The sequence below is a fragment of the Strigops habroptila genome, chromosome 4 (assembly GCF_004027225.2).
Source record: "Strigops habroptila isolate Jane chromosome 4, bStrHab1.2.pri, whole genome shotgun sequence".
Lineage (NCBI taxonomy): Eukaryota > Metazoa > Chordata > Aves > Psittaciformes > Psittacidae > Strigops > Strigops habroptila.
The window spans coordinates 79,014,288-79,036,909 of NC_046358.1; the positions used below are offsets into that span (position 1 = coordinate 79,014,288).

At 36.4% G+C, this 22,622-nt stretch overlaps 1 protein-coding gene across 8 annotated transcripts in view; it reads left to right on the top strand.

Moving 5' to 3' along the window:
* The window catches only part of TRRAP (transformation/transcription domain associated protein), a 100,615-nt gene that overhangs the window by 41,528 nt on the left and 36,465 nt on the right, over positions 1–22,622 (top strand). For all 8 annotated transcript variants that reach the window (XM_030482728.1, XM_030482727.1, XM_030482733.1 and 5 more), the window contains 22 exons: positions 389–570; positions 847–1,045; positions 1,457–1,585; positions 2,040–2,306; positions 2,905–3,111; positions 3,995–4,153; positions 4,237–4,371; positions 4,579–4,689; positions 5,954–6,100; positions 8,028–8,241; positions 8,898–9,023; positions 10,746–10,892; positions 11,951–12,153; positions 12,847–12,968; positions 13,865–14,078; positions 15,062–15,241; positions 15,602–15,748; positions 16,422–16,541; positions 16,846–17,133; positions 18,022–18,159; positions 18,552–18,664; positions 19,120–19,255. In XM_030482728.1, coding sequence (XP_030338588.1) covers positions 389–570; positions 847–1,045; positions 1,457–1,585; positions 2,040–2,306; positions 2,905–3,111; positions 3,995–4,153; positions 4,237–4,371; positions 4,579–4,689; positions 5,954–6,100; positions 8,028–8,241; positions 8,898–9,023; positions 10,746–10,892; positions 11,951–12,153; positions 12,847–12,968; positions 13,865–14,078; positions 15,062–15,241; positions 15,602–15,748; positions 16,422–16,541; positions 16,846–17,133; positions 18,022–18,159; positions 18,552–18,664; positions 19,120–19,255 — 3,684 coding nt within the window. The remainder of the gene's footprint in view (positions 1–388; positions 571–846; positions 1,046–1,456; positions 1,586–2,039; positions 2,307–2,904; positions 3,112–3,994; positions 4,154–4,236; positions 4,372–4,578; positions 4,690–5,953; positions 6,101–8,027; positions 8,242–8,897; positions 9,024–10,745; positions 10,893–11,950; positions 12,154–12,846; positions 12,969–13,864; positions 14,079–15,061; positions 15,242–15,601; positions 15,749–16,421; positions 16,542–16,845; positions 17,134–18,021; positions 18,160–18,551; positions 18,665–19,119; positions 19,256–22,622) is intronic.

Genomic DNA, 22,622 nt, shown 5'->3' on the forward strand with positions numbered 1-22,622 from the left:
TCTCTGCACTAGACAGTTAAAAGCTATTTAGCTACAAGCCTGTTACGTACAGGCTTTCAAGTATATGTGTGTGTATTATAGCTTGTAGAAAAACACTTGTAAGAACGTAAAGTGTTTGTAGTCAGAGTCACTCTAGAAAGGGAAAAGAGACTCGAATGAACTATATGTTTTCTAATCAATTAAGATACAAGAGGAAGACATGGCAACAGAAACTTAAGGACGAAAAAAATACTTTAAAAATTCATCTAAATGAGTTTTTATTTTTAATTTTTTTATTTTTAATATTTTAGAACCCTTAAATTGACCTTAAAGAAGTGCTCTTATAGAAATTATTTCTGCTGACAGATGTTACACGTTGACTGCATTTGTCTTGTTTTGCTTTTGACAGATCATAAGCATTATTGTTAAGAATGATGAATGTTGGTTAGCAAATCAACATTCCTTGGTGAATCAGCTGAAACGTGTATGGGTGAGTGAAGCTTTTCAGGAGAGACATCGTAAGGAGAATATGGCTGCGACAAATTGGAAAGAACCGAAGCTGTTAGCATATTGCTTGTTGAATTACTGCAAGTACGTAAAACATTTATTTCCTGTAGCTTCTCTACATACTATTTTTACCATTACTTTTTTTTAGTTTTTAAGATACGTAAGGTTTGCAGTTATTGAAGAGAATGTTTAATGTATTTCATAATACTGCCATTAGCTCTAAACCCATGCCTCTGGTACTGCCTGCTCTTGCCTCTCTGCTCACTTAAAACCGAGAATAGTTTCTTCACCAAGTCATCAGCACAGTAGTTTGGTTGGGTATTTTTTCACAGGAGCTTTTTATTTTATGTGTTCTTACAGAAGGAATTATGGTGATATAGAGTTGCTCTTCCAGTTGCTTCGAGCTTTTACGGGTCGATTTCTCTGCAATATGACTTTCTTAAAGGAATACATGGAAGAAGAGATCCCCAAAAATTACAGTATTCCCCAAAAACGGGCTTTGTTCTTCCGGTTTGTAGACTTCAATGACCCAAACTTTGGAGATGAGCTCAAAGCCAAGGTAACTAAAGCAATTAAATCAAAGAAGCCTGGTATTTAGGTTTAATTTTCTTCTGGGAACTAGGGCAACAAAACTCGCTTACTTAAATGTCAATGAGTTTGATAATTGGCAGAGCCATTTAGGTGAAAATATCATACCTGAAGAAGAGCGATAATAAACAGAGACAGCAATTCATCTTGCTTTCAATGCAGACTAGTTTACACTTTCTAAGAATCTTTGCCCTTGGAAAGGAGAAAGAGGGATAATGGTCTGTGTGTATCTGTTTCTTAAGGTTTTATTTATAGCTTCCTTTTTTAACACAGAGTGTGTCTAACGTGCAGGTTTGCATATGAAATTACTTGAATGTTGACTGCTGTTAGAAGAATCCAGTAGTTGAGTATAACTGTTTTGGGGTTCTTTTATGTTCTGTAGGTGCTGCAGCACATCCTGAATCCTGCTTTCTTGTACAGTTTTGAAAAGGGAGAAGGTGAACAGCTGTTGGGACCCCCAAACCCAGAAGGAGATAATCCAGAGAGCATCACTAGTGTTTTTATAACAAAGGTAACAATCCTTGTTTACATTAGAGTACTTGAAAAATAAAACAAAATGGTTCCCCTCGTTTGGCTTTTCAATCCTGATGTGAATTAGTTGTGCTGTTTCTAAATACTGTGATAAGTTATATTGAATTACATCATAACTTTGAACTGTTGTGAGATCCATCAGTCATCGGTAGGCTTTGACTGCAATTTTATATCTTTAGGACTTGAATGTCTGTCTTTAGAAATGGGCCTCCTGTGGCTGTTAACCCAGTCTTTTTCATAAGCAAAGCTTTCCATGACTGAACATGAGTATCTTTGTAATTCACTTCAATTTCATTGAACCAGTTACCAGTTATAAAATAGATGTTGTTGAAGAGGACATTTGGGGTTTTTCTTTTTTACAGAGAATATTTTTTCTTTTTTCTTTTCCCCCTTCTCACCTTCCTCCTCTCCTCTTTGATCATCCCTGGGACTAGGTACTTGATCCAGAAAAACAGGCTGATATGCTGGATTCTCTCAGGATATATCTCCTGCAGTTTGCCACACTTCTGGTTGAGCATGCTCCACACCACATTCATGACAATAACAAAAACCGGAACAGCAAACTGCGACGCCTAATGACGTTTGCTTGGCCTTGCCTCCTGTCCAAGGCATGTGTGGACCCAGCATGCAAATACAGTGGACATCTGCTTTTGGCACACATCATTGCAAAATTTGCCATACATAAGAAGATAGTTCTGCAGGTATTGACTGTGGGCTTGTATTCATACATTTAAGGGATGTCAATAAATCCTGTAGTGTGCTTGCTTTTATTTTTAAAATGAAGAGTAGAGGGTGTGCAGTAGTCTTGGATACTTAATATAAAAGGAACAGTTAAATTCATGTGGAACAAAGAAATATAAAAGGCAGCAAGCCAAATGTTAATACAAATTTATTTGTGGATAGGAGAATATAGAAAGTTTAAAAGAAAGACTATAGAAAGTGTAAAGATAAGTGAGAACAGAAAGGATAAAGGGGACGATAAAAAGTGCTTTTGGTTGAATTTACAAAATTGGTATGTTTCTTCATTTAAGAGGCAAACATTCAGTTGGGAATGTGGGGACCAAAGGAAAATTTCAAGTTGGACAGTGGAAAGGGAGGAAGAAAAAGGGAAGGAGACAGAAGGGATACACTGTATATTTCTGATGATGAAGTATCATCATGTGTTTGCAAAATTATGGGTCTTGAGGAAAAAATTGTGTTCTTTAGAAGACGTATGTTGTAGTTTCTCTTTATTTTTAAATACTTTTTTTTTGGTAAATATGTATAATATTAACATTGATCACAAATTTTACTGTTTAGGTCTTTCACAGTCTTCTAAAAGCTCATGCGATGGAGGCCCGAGCTATTGTCAGGCAAGCGATGGCTATTCTGACTCCAGCTGTGCCTGCTCGAATGGAGGATGGGCATCAGATGTTGACTCACTGGACACGAAAGATCATTGTGGAAGAGGGTCATACAGTTCCCCAGCTAGTACATATTTTACACTTGATAGTACAACATTTCAAGGTACTCTTACCAGTTATTCTGGTAGTCACTCTAGCTCAGATATCAAGGAGGTAAACTGCAGTTTGATTAGAAAGTAACGTTATGTGATTTACATGGTGTAGCTTCAAAAGGCATCAGCTGTCTGCAAGGATATTTATTTAAGACTGAAAACAACGATTAAAATTAAATAGCAAACCACTTACTAAGCTTTAGCGTTAATGAAATTAGAACTCAAAATGTTAGGTGAAAGTCTGCAAGATTAATTAATCGCACGTGCATTAGCGGTGCTCTTCAACAGGGCTATGAAGATTCTTTGAGTTGCTTAAAGAAAGTGCAGAACCATATTTTTTTCCATCCTTCAGTAATCCTTGTTTGTTTGACTTTACATATCCTTTAGGGTTAACTTTGTAACTTTTATCTCCAGCTAATGTATATTATGAAACATTACACAAATGGGGTAATGTCAATATAGGAGCAGTTTTGAATACACGTATTAAAACATGATCCAAAGTGACAGCTACCTAATATGCATTCAAGTCACTTTTCAGGAATTGGTGGCTCAGTGCTTTTTGAAAACAGTATCTGAGTGTGTTCAAATGTGAGTTATAGCTCTTTAAAAGGGTCAGCAAAAAATTGGAATGATTGTTCCTGGAGAAAAATTGTGTATCTTCAAAAGAACATCTTCACTTGGGTACATGAAACCAGTAGTCACTACTGAAAATTGTAGCCAAAATTTTGTTTCCAAAGCACCAGTTACTTTTCTGGATTGCAAAATTGGAACAGGGTACAGATTTAGCAAACTATGGGATTAAAGACTGTTTTACCATTTTGCTTTATTTCGACTCTGTATTGTGTAGAATTTTATTGGTTAATGGCTAACATGACTGTGCAACCATCTTTTCAGGTTTATTATCCAGTGAGACATCACTTGGTTCAGCATATGGTTAGTGCCATGCAGAGACTGGGCTTCACTCCCAGTGTTACAATAGAGCAAAGAAAATTAGCTGTGGATCTTGCTGAAGTAGTTATTAAATGGGAATTGCAAAGAATTAAAGACCAGCAGGTATGTAGTCTAAATAAACTGGTAAAGATGGAAATGTTACACAGTTAAATGCTTTTTTAACATGCACATTGCTGATATTTCAGCCAGATTCAGATATGGATTCAAGTGCAGGTGGAGATGGACCAAGTTCTGCCTCATCTGCTGTTAAAAGAGGATTGTCTGTGGATTCTGGCCAAGAAGTAAAACGGTTCAGGACCGCTACAGGAGCAATAAGTGCTGTAAGGAAAAATAAGTTTTTGTTCAAATACTCTGAAATTATAACCTTCACTGACTAAGCAATTTAATGTAATTACTTATTCCACATTAACTTGCAAGTTTTAACTCCCTGAATTAAAGGTTATAGTTTTAGAATATATTTAAAATCTGTTCTGCTTGTTGTTATCCTTCAATGTTTTTTATGGGTTTTGTGTTCTATATACATGCAGGTATTTGGACGTAGCCAGTCCTTGCCAGGAGCTGATGCACTGCTTTCCAAGCCAATTGACAAGCAGCATACAGATACAGTTGTGAATTTCTTGATTAGAATTGCTTGCCAGGTAGTGTGTTTATTCTGATATGCAAATACCAATGTGACATTAGTAGCCAAACCTGTAGCCTCCTTTTTTCATAAAAGTCCTTTTATGCTTGGATTATTCTAGTGTTTGTATACTTTCTTTTGTGAAGGTTAGAAACCTTAATGTGAAATTGTACAATAAGAAAAATGTTGTTATTTTAAGGAGGAAAGAAACTGAATTTTATAACCAGTCTCTGAATATTTTTAATTTCACAAATGATGGGTATTATTCATAAGAGGTGTGCTTTGGCTTCTTATTGTTGGCATTGTGCATTTATAGCTTGATGCAGGGAGTGTGCGCTTTGAAATGAACGCTTTAAATGTGAACAGTTGCAATCCAGATTTTGAAATTGGAGTCTTCATTTTACTGTGCTGTTGATCAGTTCTATCATTTTGTTTGTTCTTTATGTTCTTTTCTCAAGCAAGTACTATAGTAGGAGTGACAAGATGATTGAAATAGTAGAATTTGGCTGGAGCCAGACAAAGACTTCAAGAAGTTCCCTTAAGTGTTTTGTGTTTATATATTTCCCTGATGCTGCAAAGTATGCTTGTTCTGTTGCCTGGATTTAATGGCAAGAATATTTTACCCATATAAAATACTTTAACTGAACAGTATTTAGAGAGTTTAGTAAGGAAAGTCTATGTAAATTATGTATCTAAGGATAATATATTTTCAAGATCAAATACATGGAATTACTTATTTTCATGCAGCATGGAGAACTAAAGCTTTTCACCAAATTTTGTTAAGAATTAATATTTCTAGAGTGGGGAAAATTAGTTAGGTGTCGCTCAAGGCTGACAAATTTTATGGCTTCTGCTTCTGCAGCAGACTTAGCTGGTAAGTGATATGGGATTTTATACACCACAGTCCATTGCACAGAATAGACATGTTCGTGAAGTATAAAGATGAATTGAGTAAAGAGTAAGGTATGGATACGTTGCAAATGGAAAATGTTAACCATCCTGAGCATGTTCATTGTAATAATAAACTATGGGATTAGGCTTTTTTTAAATACACCTTTGATGAGTGATTTAAGGTAATCAGCTAGCAGTTTAGACACCAGTTCTGATGTTTGCTATTAGTTGTCAGCTTCTTATGCAGTTAAATGCTCTGCGAGTGTACTGATAGAACTACTTAAGCTCATCCGTTTCAGAAATAAGAAATTATATGCTTGCTTGCAATGCATAATGAATTAGTGAGTTGGTTACAAAAGGGTGTCATTTTGTTAACTCTGATTAATTGCTAGGTAAATGACAACTCAAACACTGCTGGATCTCCTGGGGAATTGCTGTCTCGCCGCTGTGTCAACCTTCTGAAGACAGCTTTACGACCAGATATGTGGCCAAAATCAGAGCTGAAGTTGCAGTGGTTTGATAAGTTGCTAATGACTGTGGTAGGTAATTCTAGTCCTGTAGGTCTTTAGGTTTCAGTAGCACATATGTTGATTGAATAGTAGCAATTGCTGGATACTGGTTTTTACAGTCTTAATCTTTTCTTCTTTGTAGTGAAATACATAAATTGCCAAGTATGTGAATTGCTTGGTTGGTTTCTTTTTTGTTAGTAGGAAGCTTTACAGATTAAGATTGATTTTTACTGGTTCCTAGTTTTCTAGCTACATTATGGTAATATGAAGTTCACTGAAAGGTTAGTTTCCTGTATTTGATGATACAGCATATTCTGACTATCATCTGTATGCTGTTTGTATGCTTTTTGCCAGATAGTAAGTTTCTATACGTCTATTTTATTTGTTTCATGCTATTTAATAGACTGGTAACTCTTCATTGTGTAAAATTTTTAGGAACTCTCTTCAACAGAAACTTCTTTGTTTCTTTGAATAAAAGAGCAACATATCCTGCTTTTAGAGATTTCAAAATGTCTAAAATTATGTGAGAATTTGATGTGGGCCATTTTTCCCAAATGTTGGTCTACGTGTGCTATACTGTTGTCTTTATGGAGATAGTCATTGAAAGGGCAAGTATGTAATTCCATCCTCAGGAAGATGGATGATGTTGATATTAATTAATACAAGGATATGAGCTGTCTGGAACAGGAATTTTATATCTTAATTTTGTGTTACGTGGCATCAATTATACAAGAGGTTCAGAAAAAAGAATAAGGCTTCTGCAGCAAAGAGACAAATTTACTATCTTAATGATAATTCTGTAGGTTTACAAAGATATGTCCAGAAATCATAGAATCATAGAATGGTTTGGGTTGGAAAGGACCTTAAGATCATCCAGTTCCAACCCCCTGCCATGGGCAGGGACACCTCACACTAGACCATGTCACCCAAGGCTCTGTCCAACCTGGCCTTGAACACTGCCAGGGATGGAGCATTCACAACTTCTTTGGGCAACTTGTGCCAGCGCCTCAGCACCCTCACAGTAAAGAACTTCTTCCTTATATCCAACCTGAACTTCCCCTGTTTAAATTTGAACCCGTTACCCTTTGCCCTATCGCTACAGTCCCTAATGAAGAGTCCCTCCCCAGCACCCTTATAGGCCCCCTTCAGATACTGGAAGGCTGCTATGAGCTCTCCACACAGCTTCTCTTCTCCAGGCCAAACAACCCCAACTTTCTGAGCTTGTGTCTGTGTGGGAGGTGCTCCAGCCCCCTTGTCATCCTTGTGGCCCTTCTCTGGACATGCTCCAACGACTTCATGTCCTTCTTATGTTGAGGGCACCGGAACTGTACACAATACTCCAAGTGAGGTCTCATGAGAGCAGAGTAGAGGGGCAGGATCACCTCCTTCGACCTGCTGGTCATGCTTCTTTTTATTTTATTTTCATAAATTATTACTATGAATATATATGAATTTATATATTATTCATATATAATTATTATATTTACATATGATGAATTATTATTATTACTATTTTATTGTAATTTTTTGGTTTTGTTTAGTTCAAACTACCCCCTTTTCTAACCTTTGAGCTATGACTTATTATAGAGTAAGCTGGTTTAGCTCTTCACTGGAAGCCTGTCTCTGAAAGATGTTGACAAGGAGATAAAACATAATCCTCTGTTGAAAGCATTTCTAACCAGCAAGGTTGCAGGCAAATTTCAGATCTGAGGATCACGAAAGACACCAGAAGGAACATACACCTGTAAATGCTTTTTATGGTTAAAGACTTTATAGTGCCTTGTATTCTACAGTTTTATATTGCATGACTTAGCCAAAAGATTGATGTGAAGCATCGCTAGTGTAGAAACCTCAACCTTATTACAGGTTTTCAACAGATTTGAGCTGGATTTCCTGTGCTGTGTAATACTTCTGTTATTTCCCTCACTCACTGCCTTTCTGTATGTGTTCTGTTTAGGAACAACCCAATCAGGCCAACTTTGCCAACATTTGCACTGGCTTAGAGGTCTTAAGCTTCCTGTTAACTGTACTGCAGCCCCCTGCTATCCTTAGCAGCTTTAAACCCCTGCAACGAGGTGTAGCAGCTTGTATGACTTGTGGAAACACCAAGGTTTTGAGAGCAGTCCACAGTTTGCTTTCTCGCCTGATGGGTATTTTCCCTACGGAACCAAGTATGTGGTATTTTCTTCCTTCTTTTATCCTTCCTTGCTGCATAACTTACGTGATTAAGGGTGGTGTGAAAACACTCTTTGGAATGTGCTAATATTCTATCTTATGATTCCTGCATTTAATAGTCCATTTTAGCTTGCACTTTCAACCTCTGTTTAAAAAAAGAAAAGTTGAAATAAGTAATCGTGTGGAATACATCATTATCCATTGACATAAAAACTTAACAACCTGTGGCTGTCATAACTTTAGTTCAAGAAATGCATGCTATAAATTTAATGTATTTTTGCAATTATAATATTTCAGTTTCAGAAGTGTAATTTTTTAGTTGTTAAACTGCTGTTTTGCTAAAACAAGGAAGAGAGATAGTGTGTGGAAAAGAAAGATAATAGGTAGTATGCTATGTCTTAATAGGAACTAATTTAGATAATGTTCTTTTAAAACAAATCAGTTATCTTAGACTTCTCATCAAAATTAATTATTTAGGAGTGGTACACTATTACGGAAGACATTGGTTGTGTAATAAAGAGGTTTATATATATGAGGGATCTGCTTGTGTTACGGTGGTTAGTCAGCAACATAAACTTCCAATGATGGTATAGATGACTGTATGTTCTCAGTGTAATATTACCACAAGTAAACACAACTCTCCAAACTGCAGGTACCTCAAGTGTAGCTTCGAAGTATGAAGAGCTGGAGTGCCTTTATGCTGCAGTTGGAAAGGTTATTTATGAAGGACTTACTAATTATGAAAAAGCCACTAATGCTAACCCTTCTCAGCTCTTTGGTAAGTTTCCCACATCTCTAGTAGATACATGAAGAGTGTCCGTTCATGAGTATGATCTTTGTCATGAGCTTTTATTTTCCATACGGAAAGTGAAATCTGATATTATGCAGAGGAAGCTGTGGGAAGCATTTGGAGGTACCTTGAGAGATGAGCTTGGGATGTCTGTCGTCTGTGAAGAAAGGGACTGAGGGGTTCATTGCATTCTGTCTTCTCCCAGTAGCTGACTTGAGAGCAATTATTGGAAGTGGGGAGCTGCAGGTGGAAGCCTCCTGTATTCAAAGTGTATAAGAAAAAGGTGCAGCATTCAGATTAACCAAAATGAAAAGTTGCTGGAAACTTGTTGCATGGAAAAACCAAAATCCTGCAGGTAGTTCTCTGAGATACAGTGGAGTATTTCAAGGAATCTGTGTAAACATTCTTACATGCTGTTATCTTGTACTTTATTTTTCAATTGTTTTTAAAGCCTCATTTATCAGCTGATTTAAATAGTGTATGAAGAATTATGTATTTATAAATCTTGAATTCTCAGTTAGAAATTACAAAAGTACTATTTTTCCATGAGTGAGCAAATCTGAAGTTTTAGCATATTCCATTCTAAAGAGCTGGAATGTTCTTTTCTTATTCTTTGTACTTATTTAACTGGTAGAGAACTCAGCTACATAATACAATGACAAAGATATATTGGAATAATACACGTTGGCCCAGAACTAGTTGTGTTGGTAATACAGACCTGAAATTGCACAATTTTGGAAAACTTGCTGATTTAAATGGCAAATGTCCTTCACTGTTTTACTCTGTGATCTGTGTAGATAGTTGCAGTTTTGCTTTGGGAATTGGCTATTTGTCAGATGTCAGGATGTGCCTTACAGCAAACTAACCAAGAAAGATGTTTCTTACATTCTGTCCAGAGCTCACTTAAAAGCAGCACTACAATCTAACCATCAGGTGGGGCATAGCTTGTTAATTCTGTGTTTAAGAGGCTGAACTTTGTGCCAGTCACATCTGAGCAGAGAAAGAAATCAAAACTTTCAAAGCAGCCATTCAGTGAACAAAGCAGCCTTCTATAAATATTGGTGTAGGCTTTTGTGGCATTATGAAGTTGCAGTAAGGCAAGGGGTAGCTGTAGATTTTTGAGGTTCTAGTTTCACAGGATGTATGTACTTCTTCTAAAGAGTTAAGTATTTTAAAACACAGATATTGCTGAAACTGATGTGTAATTTTTTGGAGTTATTTTTAAGTACTAAACCTAGGTCTATTAATGTAAAAGTTTTTTGGTTTTTTTGCTACTAAAACAAATGTGCGACATTAGGAGTAGTTTCATTTTGCTTGGTTAACTATACATACAATATTTCTTTTATATATATTATATATATATATATTAGCGTCTTGGAGAAGTATCTGCTCTCAATCCCCCCATTTCCATCCTCCCTTTCTTCCCCTTGTCCTCCATCACATACTTATATACAGAACTTTCAAATATTTGGTTAATGCAAAAATTACTTGTTAGTCTTAGACTAAGGACTGAAGCTGAGATTGAAGTTTTTGAAAGCTATCCATATTTCTCATGTTTGTAACTTGAGTAGTCCAATGCTGCTTTCATGGCACAGAACATTCTCCTGTGTTCTTTCATGGAACGAGAACATCTACATTGAAAACCTGTATCTTACCTTTGGTCATGCTTAATAAAAGTTTTACTTCCTTAAGTATTGTTTTTCTCTGTAGGTACTTTAATGATTCTAAAGTCTGCGTGCAGTAACAACCCCAGCTACATTGACAGATTGATCTCAGTTTTTATGCGATCTCTGCAGAAGATGGTCAGGGAACACTTAAACCCACAGGCTCCAGCAGGAACAGCAGAAGCAAATACGGGTATGACATTATATAGACTAAAGATATTAATGATTAGAAGTGTTGTATTATCATCGTAGGATGTATTAACGTCCTGAAAGGGTTCAAATGGTTTTGCGTGCATTGTTATGTGTTGAAAAATACTTCAGCATTAGTGAGAAATACTCCTCAAGTATTGAAGGATGGAAAAAAATGTACTCAGAGTTCCTGTTACCTGCCTAATATGTGAATTTCATTATTAACCCAAACACTCAGGGAATGGTTAGTGAATATTTGTTGAGCTACAGCATATATAGAAATGCTGAAATTCTTCAGGATTTTTGAGGGGACAGGGGCTGAATTTTTTTGATCTGTGCTTTCACTTTTTTATTTTCACTCCTTCCTATTTGATAACATTGGAACAACTGTGAAATTAACTTGTTCGAGCTGATGCTTTAGTTTTTGTCTTTAAATAGCATCTCTTTAATTCTGGACAATTTTGTCTATCATCAAATGAATTAGGTCATGAGTCATGGAAAAAATCAGATGTTCTTGTAGAAGACGATTCAGTGCTAGCAAAGAGCACTGTGGTTTATTAATGAATAAGCTGCTGAAGGAAATGCTTTGAAAGAATTGCTGCTGTTAGATTTCCAGCCCGTATTTTAATTAGATAAGTGAGAACCTGGCAGATTTTATTAACACTGAGAAGCAATTGGAAAATTATTAAACTTGACAGATAAGCAAGTCAGGAAATTAACAGAACAGAATAGGTATGCTGCATCATACAGTATTTCTTTCACAAGTTTAATTGCAGTTTTTCAGTACTGGGGTTCTGTAATTTACCAAAATGAAACCACACAGGCTTGCCTTTAGGATTGTGAATGAATGGATTTGAGGTGGTTTTTTGAAGGAGTCTGAGTTGTTTAAGAGTGGAAAGTAGTAATTCTGAAACATTATTTCTAGGGATATATTTCCAGGTAACAGTTATTGTCATTATTCTTTAAAGTTATAGTAGCTTATCTTGAGAATATTTTTACTAGGTGTTTTATAGGTGTATACCCAATTCTATTTATACCCAAATCCTTGTTTTGCATCCATAGCAGGTACAAGTGAACTGGTAATGTTAAGCCTGGATCTTGTGAAAACTCGCCTGGCTGTGATGAGCATGGAAATGAGGAAAAATTTTATACAAGCTATTCTAACGTCTCTCATCGAAAAATCTACTGATGCCAAAATTCTACGTGCAGTGGTAAAAATAGTGGAAGAGTGGGTGAAAAACAATTCCCCGATGGCAGCTAATCAGGTAAATTTAAGATATAAAAATCATTATTGCTCTCAAATACTACGTAACTGTAAGCCACTGTTATAACTTAGAGTTTTTGACAGTGAGGTTTGTAAGGATCTGTTATGTATGTTCAGATGCCCTTGAGGAGGTTTGGAATATTTTGCACCCACTGTGGAAGTAAGTGGAGTGAAAGATGCCTAGCATTTTATAGGCTTATATTAGGTGTGTGATCTCAAGTGCTGTTTTGCTGAGAACTTGTTTCAAAGTAAAAGGTTTAAACTATGTTTCACATTAACTAGGATAGAGAGATTCTTCAGGAGGAGGATGACTAATACTGGTTTAAATCATGTTATTTCTCTAACATTTTGTGGCCTCCTCAGTTTGCCATATTTTCTGTTAGAGTTGAGTTCTTGAGAGTCTAGTGCTCTATAAAAGGACCTACACTTTTAAAAATGTAAGTTAGATTTTTTTGTAGTCATTGAACAACTCAAACCTGGTTTTAGTCACGATTTTAAAACTCTGTAGCATATATTAGAAGGATAAATGCTTGAGTTATTTTTCAAGAACTACGACCTTCTACCAAGCTATTTTTCAGTACTTTAGAAGTGAAAGAGTGACATAAAGGATGGCTGAGATGTACTTTGAATGTGCCAGTTCTCTGCATGCTTTAAGATGAATTGACAAAATTAATCATGTCTTCTTTTAACACAGACACCTACTCTCCGGGAGAAGTCCATTTTACTAGTGAAAATGATGACTTACATTGAAAAGCGTTTTCCAGAAGACCTTGAATTAAATGCCCAGTTTTTAGACCTTGTTAACTATGTCTATAGGTAATTACAGCAATTAATCATTTATTGCAGCTTATTCGTTCATAATTTGTATCATATATGACCTTTGTAACGTGGCATCAATCTTTTTAGGTCTGAGTTAAGTGATTATTTTCTTTTTCTTTTTTTCCTAAAATGCAAAATCATTTGATTTCACTGGGACCACAGTATGTATTTAAGGGAGACAGTTTGAAAATTGAAGTTCTTAGAAAGGATTTTTGTTTTGGCTCCACTAAAATATCTCCGTTGTCACAACCTAGTCCTTTCCCAAGATAACAGGGTGTCCTCGTAGCTGATTGTATTCTAAACATTGCAGTAGCTGAAATCTGTCTTTTCACATCCATGTGGTATAAAGGTTTGCGTTTTTTGTTGTCTTGGAAATTCGTTGTACATTACACTTTCAGGAGAGTTACTTTGCTAGTGCTAAACCGGTAGGATTTGTAACATAATGAAATAATTAAAATAATGAAATTATTAATTATCAACAAATGCCAGGTATTTAATTTTGTGTTGATGATTCACATTACTTTGAATTACTGTTGCTGCTGTTCTAATTGCTGGGTAATTGTGCAAAGCCCTGGTCTGGACATGGTGATCAGAAGTTTGTTGCTATTGAATATTATGTGTCATTTCAAACAGAATACAGATGTGGCTGAAAGTGTTTCACAATTATGATATGATTTTATCCTGAAAGAGTTTTTATGATAGTTCTGGGGCAGTTTTCTAACACGTAGTGATATTTACATTGATGTTTCTTTCAAAATGCCACTCCTAGATGCGTGCCACACCATGTGGGCTTCTACAGAGTATCACCTGTGGTGATTTTTAGTATTTCACCTGCAAAACATAGAAAGCTTCTCTTTCTAATGTCTCTGTCATGTCATCTTTATTCATTTTAGGGATGAGAATCTTTCTGGTAGTGAGCTTACTGCTAAACTGGAGCCGGCATTTCTCTCAGGTTTGCGTTGTGCCCAGCCACTCATCCGAGCCAAATTTTTTGAGGTCTTTGATAATTCCATGAAACGGCGTGTTTATGAACGCCTGCTTTATGTGACCTGTTCTCAAAACTGGGAAGCAATGGGAAATCACTTTTGGATCAAACAGTGCATCGAGGTAGGGAAATTATTTGCATCGGAAATAGAATTTGAGAAATATGTTTTATTCCCCATTTTTCTAGGCTGGGTGTAAAAGCATTATGCAACACGAGTCTTGTGGTATGTACTATCTGTATCAAAGCTAAAAATACCAAGTCTGCTGTCTCAGATGCTTCCTGTGGTGCTTAAAAATAAACACAATGTCTAAACCATGAAATGATGATGCTTGGAAAGTGACTTTAATATCAACCTTTAAAATCCATTTTCTCGCGAAAAGCTTAATGACCAGGTTAATACTTCTTAAGAAAACCCACCTCTTACAAATGATGGCAGTTATAAAAAAATACAAGAATTGTTATACTAGATGTTTTCAAGAATACTGTTAAGGCTTGAGTGTCTGTTCCAGTGATATGACAACTGTTAGGTGGATTGCATTGAAATGGAATTGCATTTTGGGTTGGCTTATTTAAAACAAGATGGGACCAAACTGCCTTTTTTTTAAACAATTTGCATATTAAAACATGAGCTTAAAGTGACTGTGAGGATAACTTTGTACTCTTAAAGGTATTAGAACTCCTTCCAGGGAGATAAAGAACAGCATTGCTTGATGGTTTTTTTGCCCCGTCCTTTTTTGGGAGGACTTCCCTGTTAATGGCGAGAATGTGTATGCATTAGCTGATTGAGAGCACTAGATACACATGTTAAAAAGTACAAAATACATGATCTAGGCATAGAAGGCTCCTATTTCCTTAGCATTTTCAGGAGAAACTTGAAAAACAGTCTTGAAAGTACAGTCATGAACTTCAAAATGGTGGCAAAATGTGATCAGATTAAGATGAAAATGTATTAATGTATTTAATTAATAAAGGTAATAAATAGGCTTTAAAGATTATAATAACTTTTATCTTGTTGATATTGATATTAAATTATAGTGATGTTTTCCTTGAAATACTACAGTAAAATGTATATTTAAAACAATCTCTGTGCTTTTAAATGTTGTAGCTCCTGTTGGCAGTGTGTGAGAGGAATACTACAATTGGGACAAGTTGTCAGGGTGCTATGCTGCCCTCCATCACCAATGTTATCAACCTTGCTGACAGTCACGATAGAGCAGCATTTGCTATGGTAACCCATGTCAAACAAGAGCCTCGTGAAAGGGAAAACAGTGAATCCAAAGAAGAGGTAACTTACAGAAAATACTGTAGGCAGATCTTTTTTATGGAATATTGCTCTTCCTAGTTTCTCATCCTATAGGTTTGGAGAATATGTCTTGCAGACGATGCGCACAGGTTGTTCAGTGTATCTTGAGTTTAATACACTGCGTTTTAACCATGCATGGGTTTCTCAGAACTTGCACTCATTTGTTTAGCCTTTTCTTTACTATAGTACTCCAGCAATTATATATCTGAACCTGAAGAATTAGCAGAAACAGTGAGACCTGAAATAAGTTGATCAGAAGGGCATTTTGTATTTATATGGGGGGAAAAAGCAAAAGTACATAGAAAATGTCGGCATGTTTTTGAGTTGTTTACTTCTGTATAGGATGTTGAAATAGACATTGAATTGGCTCCGGGAGATCAGACCAGTACACCTAAAACTAAGGAACTTTCTGAGAAGGACATTGGCAATCAGCTGCACATGTTGACCAACCGGCATGACAAATTCCTTGACTCTCTTCGAGAAGTGAAGGTTGGTACAGGTTGTTGGCTTCCTGACAAATCACTTTCATACTGACATCTTCAGACTGACCTGAGATGCCTTTTTTTTACTCATACTCCTGATTTTTTAGCCTTTTTTTTTTTTTTTAATGTAGACATCTCTTATAATTTGATGTAATTTTTTGTGTAGGGTAAAAAATTCTTAAGTTTTAACTAAATTGCTAGTTTTTACTTTATTACTTTCCTACAAAGTTAAATTTCATCCTTCTCCACTTGTAAGTATATTTTAACTGTTCAGTTAAGAAAACAGTGGTGACAGTGGCAGTATAGGATCAGAAAAGAGTGTCAGCATCTTATGTTTAAATAATTTCAAAGAAACTAATTTTAGCTGAAAGCTATGTTGAAATAGTACAACCATAACAGCTCTATCCTTTTAACTTTACCAGTCATCAATTTCCTTCTTTTTTCCTTCCCCCCTTTTTTTTTTTTTTAATAAAGACTAATGAATCAGAGTCTTGATCAACATGAAAATAGGATAAAGTTCTTACTACAGTAATCTGTATCACTAAAGGAGATGTCTTTTTGTTATGATGGCTGGAAAAAGCATTTGCTTTACTGCTTAAACAACTGTATAGCTGTGAACTGCTTTTTTCTATAAATCATATTTTTCTCATTTGTATACATCTCTTTCTCTTTGTTCCTAGACTGGAGCGTTGCTGAGTGCCTTTGTGCAGTTATGTCATATTTCCACACCATTAGCAGAGAAGACTTGGATACAGCTTTTTTCACGACTTTGGAAAATCTTGTCTGACAGACAACAACATGTGAGAATCTCTCTCTCCTCACTTACAAATTCTTCTTTGTAAATGACTGGTGTTTCAGGAAAAAGTATTTGTGGACAAGTCATTATGTCACTACACTTGCTTTGAGAATTTGCCATTCTTTGTGAATAGTGAATGCTGTATAGCGGTATCAGTACATCTTTTGAATGAAATAAGGCCCTTCAGCCTAGAAAGAGAAATACATTTATGAAATGATTGTTTCTTGTATTAACAAGATTTTAAATCTAAATTCTCTAATTGAAGAATCTGAATGAACAAATAACTCCTCTTATGGTTTTTGTTCTAGGCTCTAGCAGGTGAAATAAGCCCGTTCTTGTGCAGCGGTAGCCATCAAGTGCAGCGAGATTGCCAGCCGAGTGCACTGAATTGCTTTGTGGAAGCAATGTCACAGTGTGTTCCTCCCATTCCCATCAGACCTTGTGTCCTGAAATACTTGGGTAAAACTCACAACCTCTGGTTTCGTTCTACACTGATGCTGGAACATCAAGCCTTTGAAAAAGGACTGAGTCTACAAATTAAGCCTAAGCAGACAACAGAATTTTATGAGCAGGAAAGCATAACTCCTCCTCAGCAGGTAGTGTCATATTAATTGAAATACCTTATGAAATGTGAAGAGAAACACACAGCTACAGTGTAGTACAATAGTATCATAGAATCATTTAAGTTGGGAAAGACCCTTAAGGTCATCGAGTCCAGCCATAAACCTAACAATGCCAAGTCCACCACTAAACCCTGTCAAGCACCACATCTACACATCTTTTAAATACCTCCAGGGATGGTGACTCTGCCACTTCAGCAGCCTTTTCTAATGCTTAACAACCCTTTCAGGGAGGAAATTTTTCCAATCTAAACTTGCCCTGGCACAATTTGGGGCTATTTCCTCTTGTCCTATTGCTTGTTACTTTGGAAGAGAGACCGACCCCCACCTTGCTACATCCTCCTTTCTGGTAGTTGTAGAGAGCAATAAGGTCTCCCCTAAGCCTCCTTTTCTCCTTAATGAATTGCTACCTAAACAAATGGAGTTCCCTGTAAACAGATGCTGTTCTAGTCTGTCAGGTAGTTATGATCTAGCTGGGAATGTTTGTGATCAGCTGAGGAAGCTAAATATTAGATTCTTTTTACATTAAAGACTGAGCTGTTGGCTTGTTAAACAATTTTGTTCTCTATGATTTGATCTGATATATCAGGGAAGACCAGCAAGTGTCAATGTACATGCCATAGTGAAGCCATAGTGGTTTTAGGTCTTTTTTTCTTTTGGTCGTGTAATGCAGTGGTGGTGTTCTCAGTACTTGGTTGTTACTAGTCGCTTGTCTTCTAGAGTATTTAAGAGAGTTTATATAAACACTTCTCTATTTCCCTATCTTTCTCAATTTGCCTCAGTGTAGAACATGTGGGTTTACTATCTACTATTGTTTATAAAGACAGCTTGACTGTGGAGAAATGTGTGTGCTTAACATCCTAGGAAATACTGGATTCCCTCGCTGAGCTCTACTCTTTGTTACAAGAAGAGGATATGTGGGCTGGACTATGGCAGAAACGCTGTAAATTCCCAGAGACAGCAACAGCTATTGCCTATGAACAACATGGCTTTTTTGAACAGGTACACTCTTGATATTAAAAATGATTTGAGTACGCCTACTGTCAGGAGGATTCTGGTCAACAAGAAAATATTCTGAACATTAATAACTTCAGTCTTCAAAAAATAGAAAGCACCACAGCTTCTTTACTGGCTAAAGTAGTAGTTTAATGCCATGTAATACCTAGATAAGGTGAGAGTTTTGAGCACATCCATCAGGTTTTCATGATACTTGTAAAGCTGCCAAAAATTGCTATATTCAGGAATGAGTTAACACACTTCACTCTTCACTTTCATTTATTTATTTAACTTAGAATTCATAAAAGTTTTCTCATCACTTTTTTTATAAGGAGAAGAATGTTGAGTTTATGAGTATATAGAAGTTGGAAAAATAAAATGGTTTGATCTTTATTTAGGCTCAAGAAACTTACGAAAAAGCAATGGAAAAGGCTAAAAAAGAACATGAACGGAACAATGCTTCCCCTTCGATCTTTCCTGAGTATCAGCTCTGGGAAGACCATTGGATTCGGTGAGACTTAAAAGCTGAGGTAGAACAAGTACTTCTGCCCTGTGATAGAAGTAAAATACCCTGCTGGTTTAAAGTGTTAATTATGAGAATGAACTTAGCTAAGGATTAAGCTCAGATACAGGGGGAAATGATATGCCTGGAGTGTGGTAAACATGTAATTTACTATTGGTGGAAACAGACTGGAGCTAAAATTTGGTTTTCCTATTTAAAATGGTTGTTCTGGGAGACACAAAATGCAGCTTTTCCCTCTTCACAGATCTCTGTATTATAACTGGTAATAAATAAATAATTAAAAAAAATCTTCCCATCTGAATAAAATGTTTGTAGTGGTTGCCAAGATGTTCACAGACAAACAAATATGCAGATAATACTCTGATACACAACCTTTACAGTCACTTTTATTGAAGTTTTATTATTTTTAGTAAGCAAATTGACAATGGTTCTGATTTTCTTAGTTGCTCCAAAGAATTGAACCAGTGGGAACCTTTGACAGAATATGGCCAGTCAAAAGGTCATATAAATCCTTACCTGGTACTGGAATGTGCATGGAGGGTCTCAAACTGGACTGCTATGAAGGAGGCTTTGGTGCAGGTGAGTGTGGGCTTTCTGTGCTAATGTATTTCTTTCTTCATTTTACTGATTGCATTTCTGGCAGGTCAGCATTGCAGTTCATTTCACAGACAGAGTGAACTGCTTTTGGGAAGTTTTCTTTGATGTCCCAGCACACAGCTGGGTATTTTGGCAATGAAGCATGTCATTTCAACAGACAAACTTGGTTCTTTTTTTATCTCTGTATAAAGCTGCACTGTGTGTAAGTAATGTGCGCAGGGCAGGGGAAAGGCAAGGTGCATGGTAATGAGTCATTGAAAAGCAACAAATGCTTTTCAAAGTGTGTGCCAGCAGAGATATGTGCAGAAACTTAAAATGGGACCCTTGCAAGTATATGGTATTATTTAAAATAACAGAATATTGGGGAGGGACATCTTTTGTATTTTACACCTTTATAGGAACAAATATTTCTTTTGTGAAATGGGATAAAGCATGAAAATACATCTATTATCATCTCCCTATCTCTGGACAACACAGGTTTAAAAGAGCGAAAAGCTATTGCCTGTTTTTGTTTGTTTTAGTACCTGAAAGGCAAAGCCAAAGCGTTCTCAACTTCTACTGCCCAAATGTAAAACACTAAACACAATCTGTTCATCTCCACTGCACATGGAGGGGTATTAAGATATGTATGAAAATGTGAGGGTTTGGGACTTATCAGTTAAGTTTGGTTTACATTAAACATCTTAGTGTATCAGAGGAATATTTGTAAGGCTGCATTTCAGGATCTGTGTTAAAAAATCCCTGAAATGCAACATGAAATCTCCGGTTGAGTGTTCACTGGTTGGTGAGGCTGGCGTACACTGCAGATTATGCCAATGGTTGTTACTGTTTTAATGAAGACAGTGACAAATTTGAAGTTGTTTACGTGTGGTGGGAAATGTATTGGGATTACTTACTTGGCACATGCTGGTTTTCGTGTTTCTTAGGTTTTATAGTCTTACTTAGCAGAGACATAATAGAAGGTTTGTTCTTTCAGTAGCCATGCTTTTCTGAACTGTCTGGGGATTGCTTCCTATATGTGTCCTCTTTTGCTTTCTTTTTAAGTACTCAAATACTTTATTACTGCAAATTAACTAATTAGATTTCTAACTTTATTCTCACTTTGAGTCTACTTTAATTCTGTTTAAAATAAGACTCATTTTATTTTGCAATATATCCAATACATATAATTTTAAAATATCTTGGGAGCACCAGAGGTTGGAGCCAGTGTGGTCAAGACTGGAAAGCAGCGATCTAATGAGAGATGAGGGACAAGAAGACCAGGTAAGGAACCTCAGGCAATGAGCCTGAGATTGGAAAGCAGTGAGAAGAATATGAGGTGAGGATGAAGGAGGCTGAAGAAGTACAAATTTGACTAGGAGTGGCAGGAATAACTGGGTAAATAGACTGAAGCAAGAAGCTGAAGAAAGTGCTTTCCTTTGAGAAGGTGTAAAGGACTTGGTAGAGAGAAGAGAGGCATTGAGCATTGCAGGCTGTATCAGGGAGGCTGGCTGTGCAAGACATAGGGTTTGAGTTGATTGACACGAAAAGAGGTGGGGATTGGACTTGAACGAGGATCATAGAATCATAGAATGGTTTGGGTTGGAAGGGACCTTAAAGATCACCTAGCTCCAACCTCTCTGCCATGGGCAGGGACACCTTCCACTACATCGCTAGGGTGACAGAAAGGGATAGGTTACTTCTGGGGGAATAAATATTTTGATTCTGCAAAAGTAGGTTTATAAAGTAAATACAATCATAATTCATAAGCACAAGGTCATACTTACCTTCTAGATGATTGATGTTCAAATGTGTTCCCCAAACAATTTTTTGTGCTCATGATCTTTATACTAGAAAGCATGCAGGTAAAAATACTTAGACCACTTACAAGGAAAAAGTAGGCTTTTGTGAAGTGACACTGTTTAAATCTGCAGTCTTTACTGAAAAAAAAAGAAATAAGGCTAAAAAATATTTTCATTTCCTTTCAAATTGTGACGATTGTGTGAAGTTTTGTGCTAGAAGTAAATATCGTAATGATTTTACAGACATTTATATATATGTTTATGAAAGTGCTGAGATTTTGAGAGCACCGCCAGTAGGTATTGTTTCCTGTAAGTTCCTTATTTAATGTTCTGAGGAATCAGAAAACTTGAGTTTGGAATTTTCTGAGGTTTTCTCAGAAGCTTAATGCCTCAGTGATTATCCTTTTATAGTTTAATGTCAAGTTTACAGAACCATACAATAGCTTGAGTTGGAAGGGATTTCTGGAGGGCATCTGGTCCCGTGCTCCATTCAGAGCAGGGCCCAAGTACATCAGGTTGACTTGTCTAGTAGAGTTTTAATATCTCTTAAGAATCGAGATGCCTCAGCCTGTCTGGACATATTCTTCATCTAAAGTAGCATAGATGTGCCCTGTTTGTTATGTGTTTTAGAAACCAGCGCAGTACTTAGCTTCTTTTGTTAGAACTAAGGAACTTACGTATGGCAAGTGAGGTTGTTATCATCTTCAGCTGGTAATGAATAATATGTATTGTTTGTACTTCCCTGCTATTGACCTTCCTGATTCGTTATGGAGTTCATTATTGTGTTCTGCTTGTAATTCATTTTGCTGAACAGCATGCACTGCTAAAACATTTAACCTTCCCTTTGTCCTTTCCTGAGTTTCACTCATGAGACTCTGTATTCTGTGCTATCAGTGGGCTTGATGAATGAATGCTCTGTAAAGTTCTGGCTGTTACAGAACGGTCTGAAGGTGGGTGACACACTACATGCAGAAAATAACACTGTGAAAGATTTAAATCTGGAAGATCTTTTTTCTTTCCAAGTGTTCATAAACATTTTTCTTGCGTGAATGAAGTTTAAATGGCATGGGAGACATGCTGTAAATGACCCCCTCATATTCTGAAAAGGTGCAACAGAAAATATGTGGGCAGATACTTTTATCTGGGAGCAAATTGTGAGAATATTGCGTTAAATCACAAGTGGAAATAAGCTTGCTGCTCTTCATTGCGCTGTTGCTGTGTAGTTTGACGTTACTGGAATTACTCTCCTGAAGATGTCAGAGTTTGGAAAAGGTGGTGAACTGCATATTTAAAATAGAATGTTACTAACAAAGCTCTGAGTAGAGCAGTGGTGATTTTCACATTGGAGAGAATCAGGAGAATAAGTCCCTGACTTAATTGGGTTTTATTGTTTTATCACTACTGTTTAAGTTTTGAACCAATGCCTACCAGTAATAGGGTTACATGTCAAATTAGCAGTTGACTGTCTAGTTTCATAATATTTGTAAAAGAGAAAACATGATTATGAAGAACGCTGAGCATCCTTTAATTCCAGTAATCTTCCAAGTTTAAGTTTGTGTATACAGAAT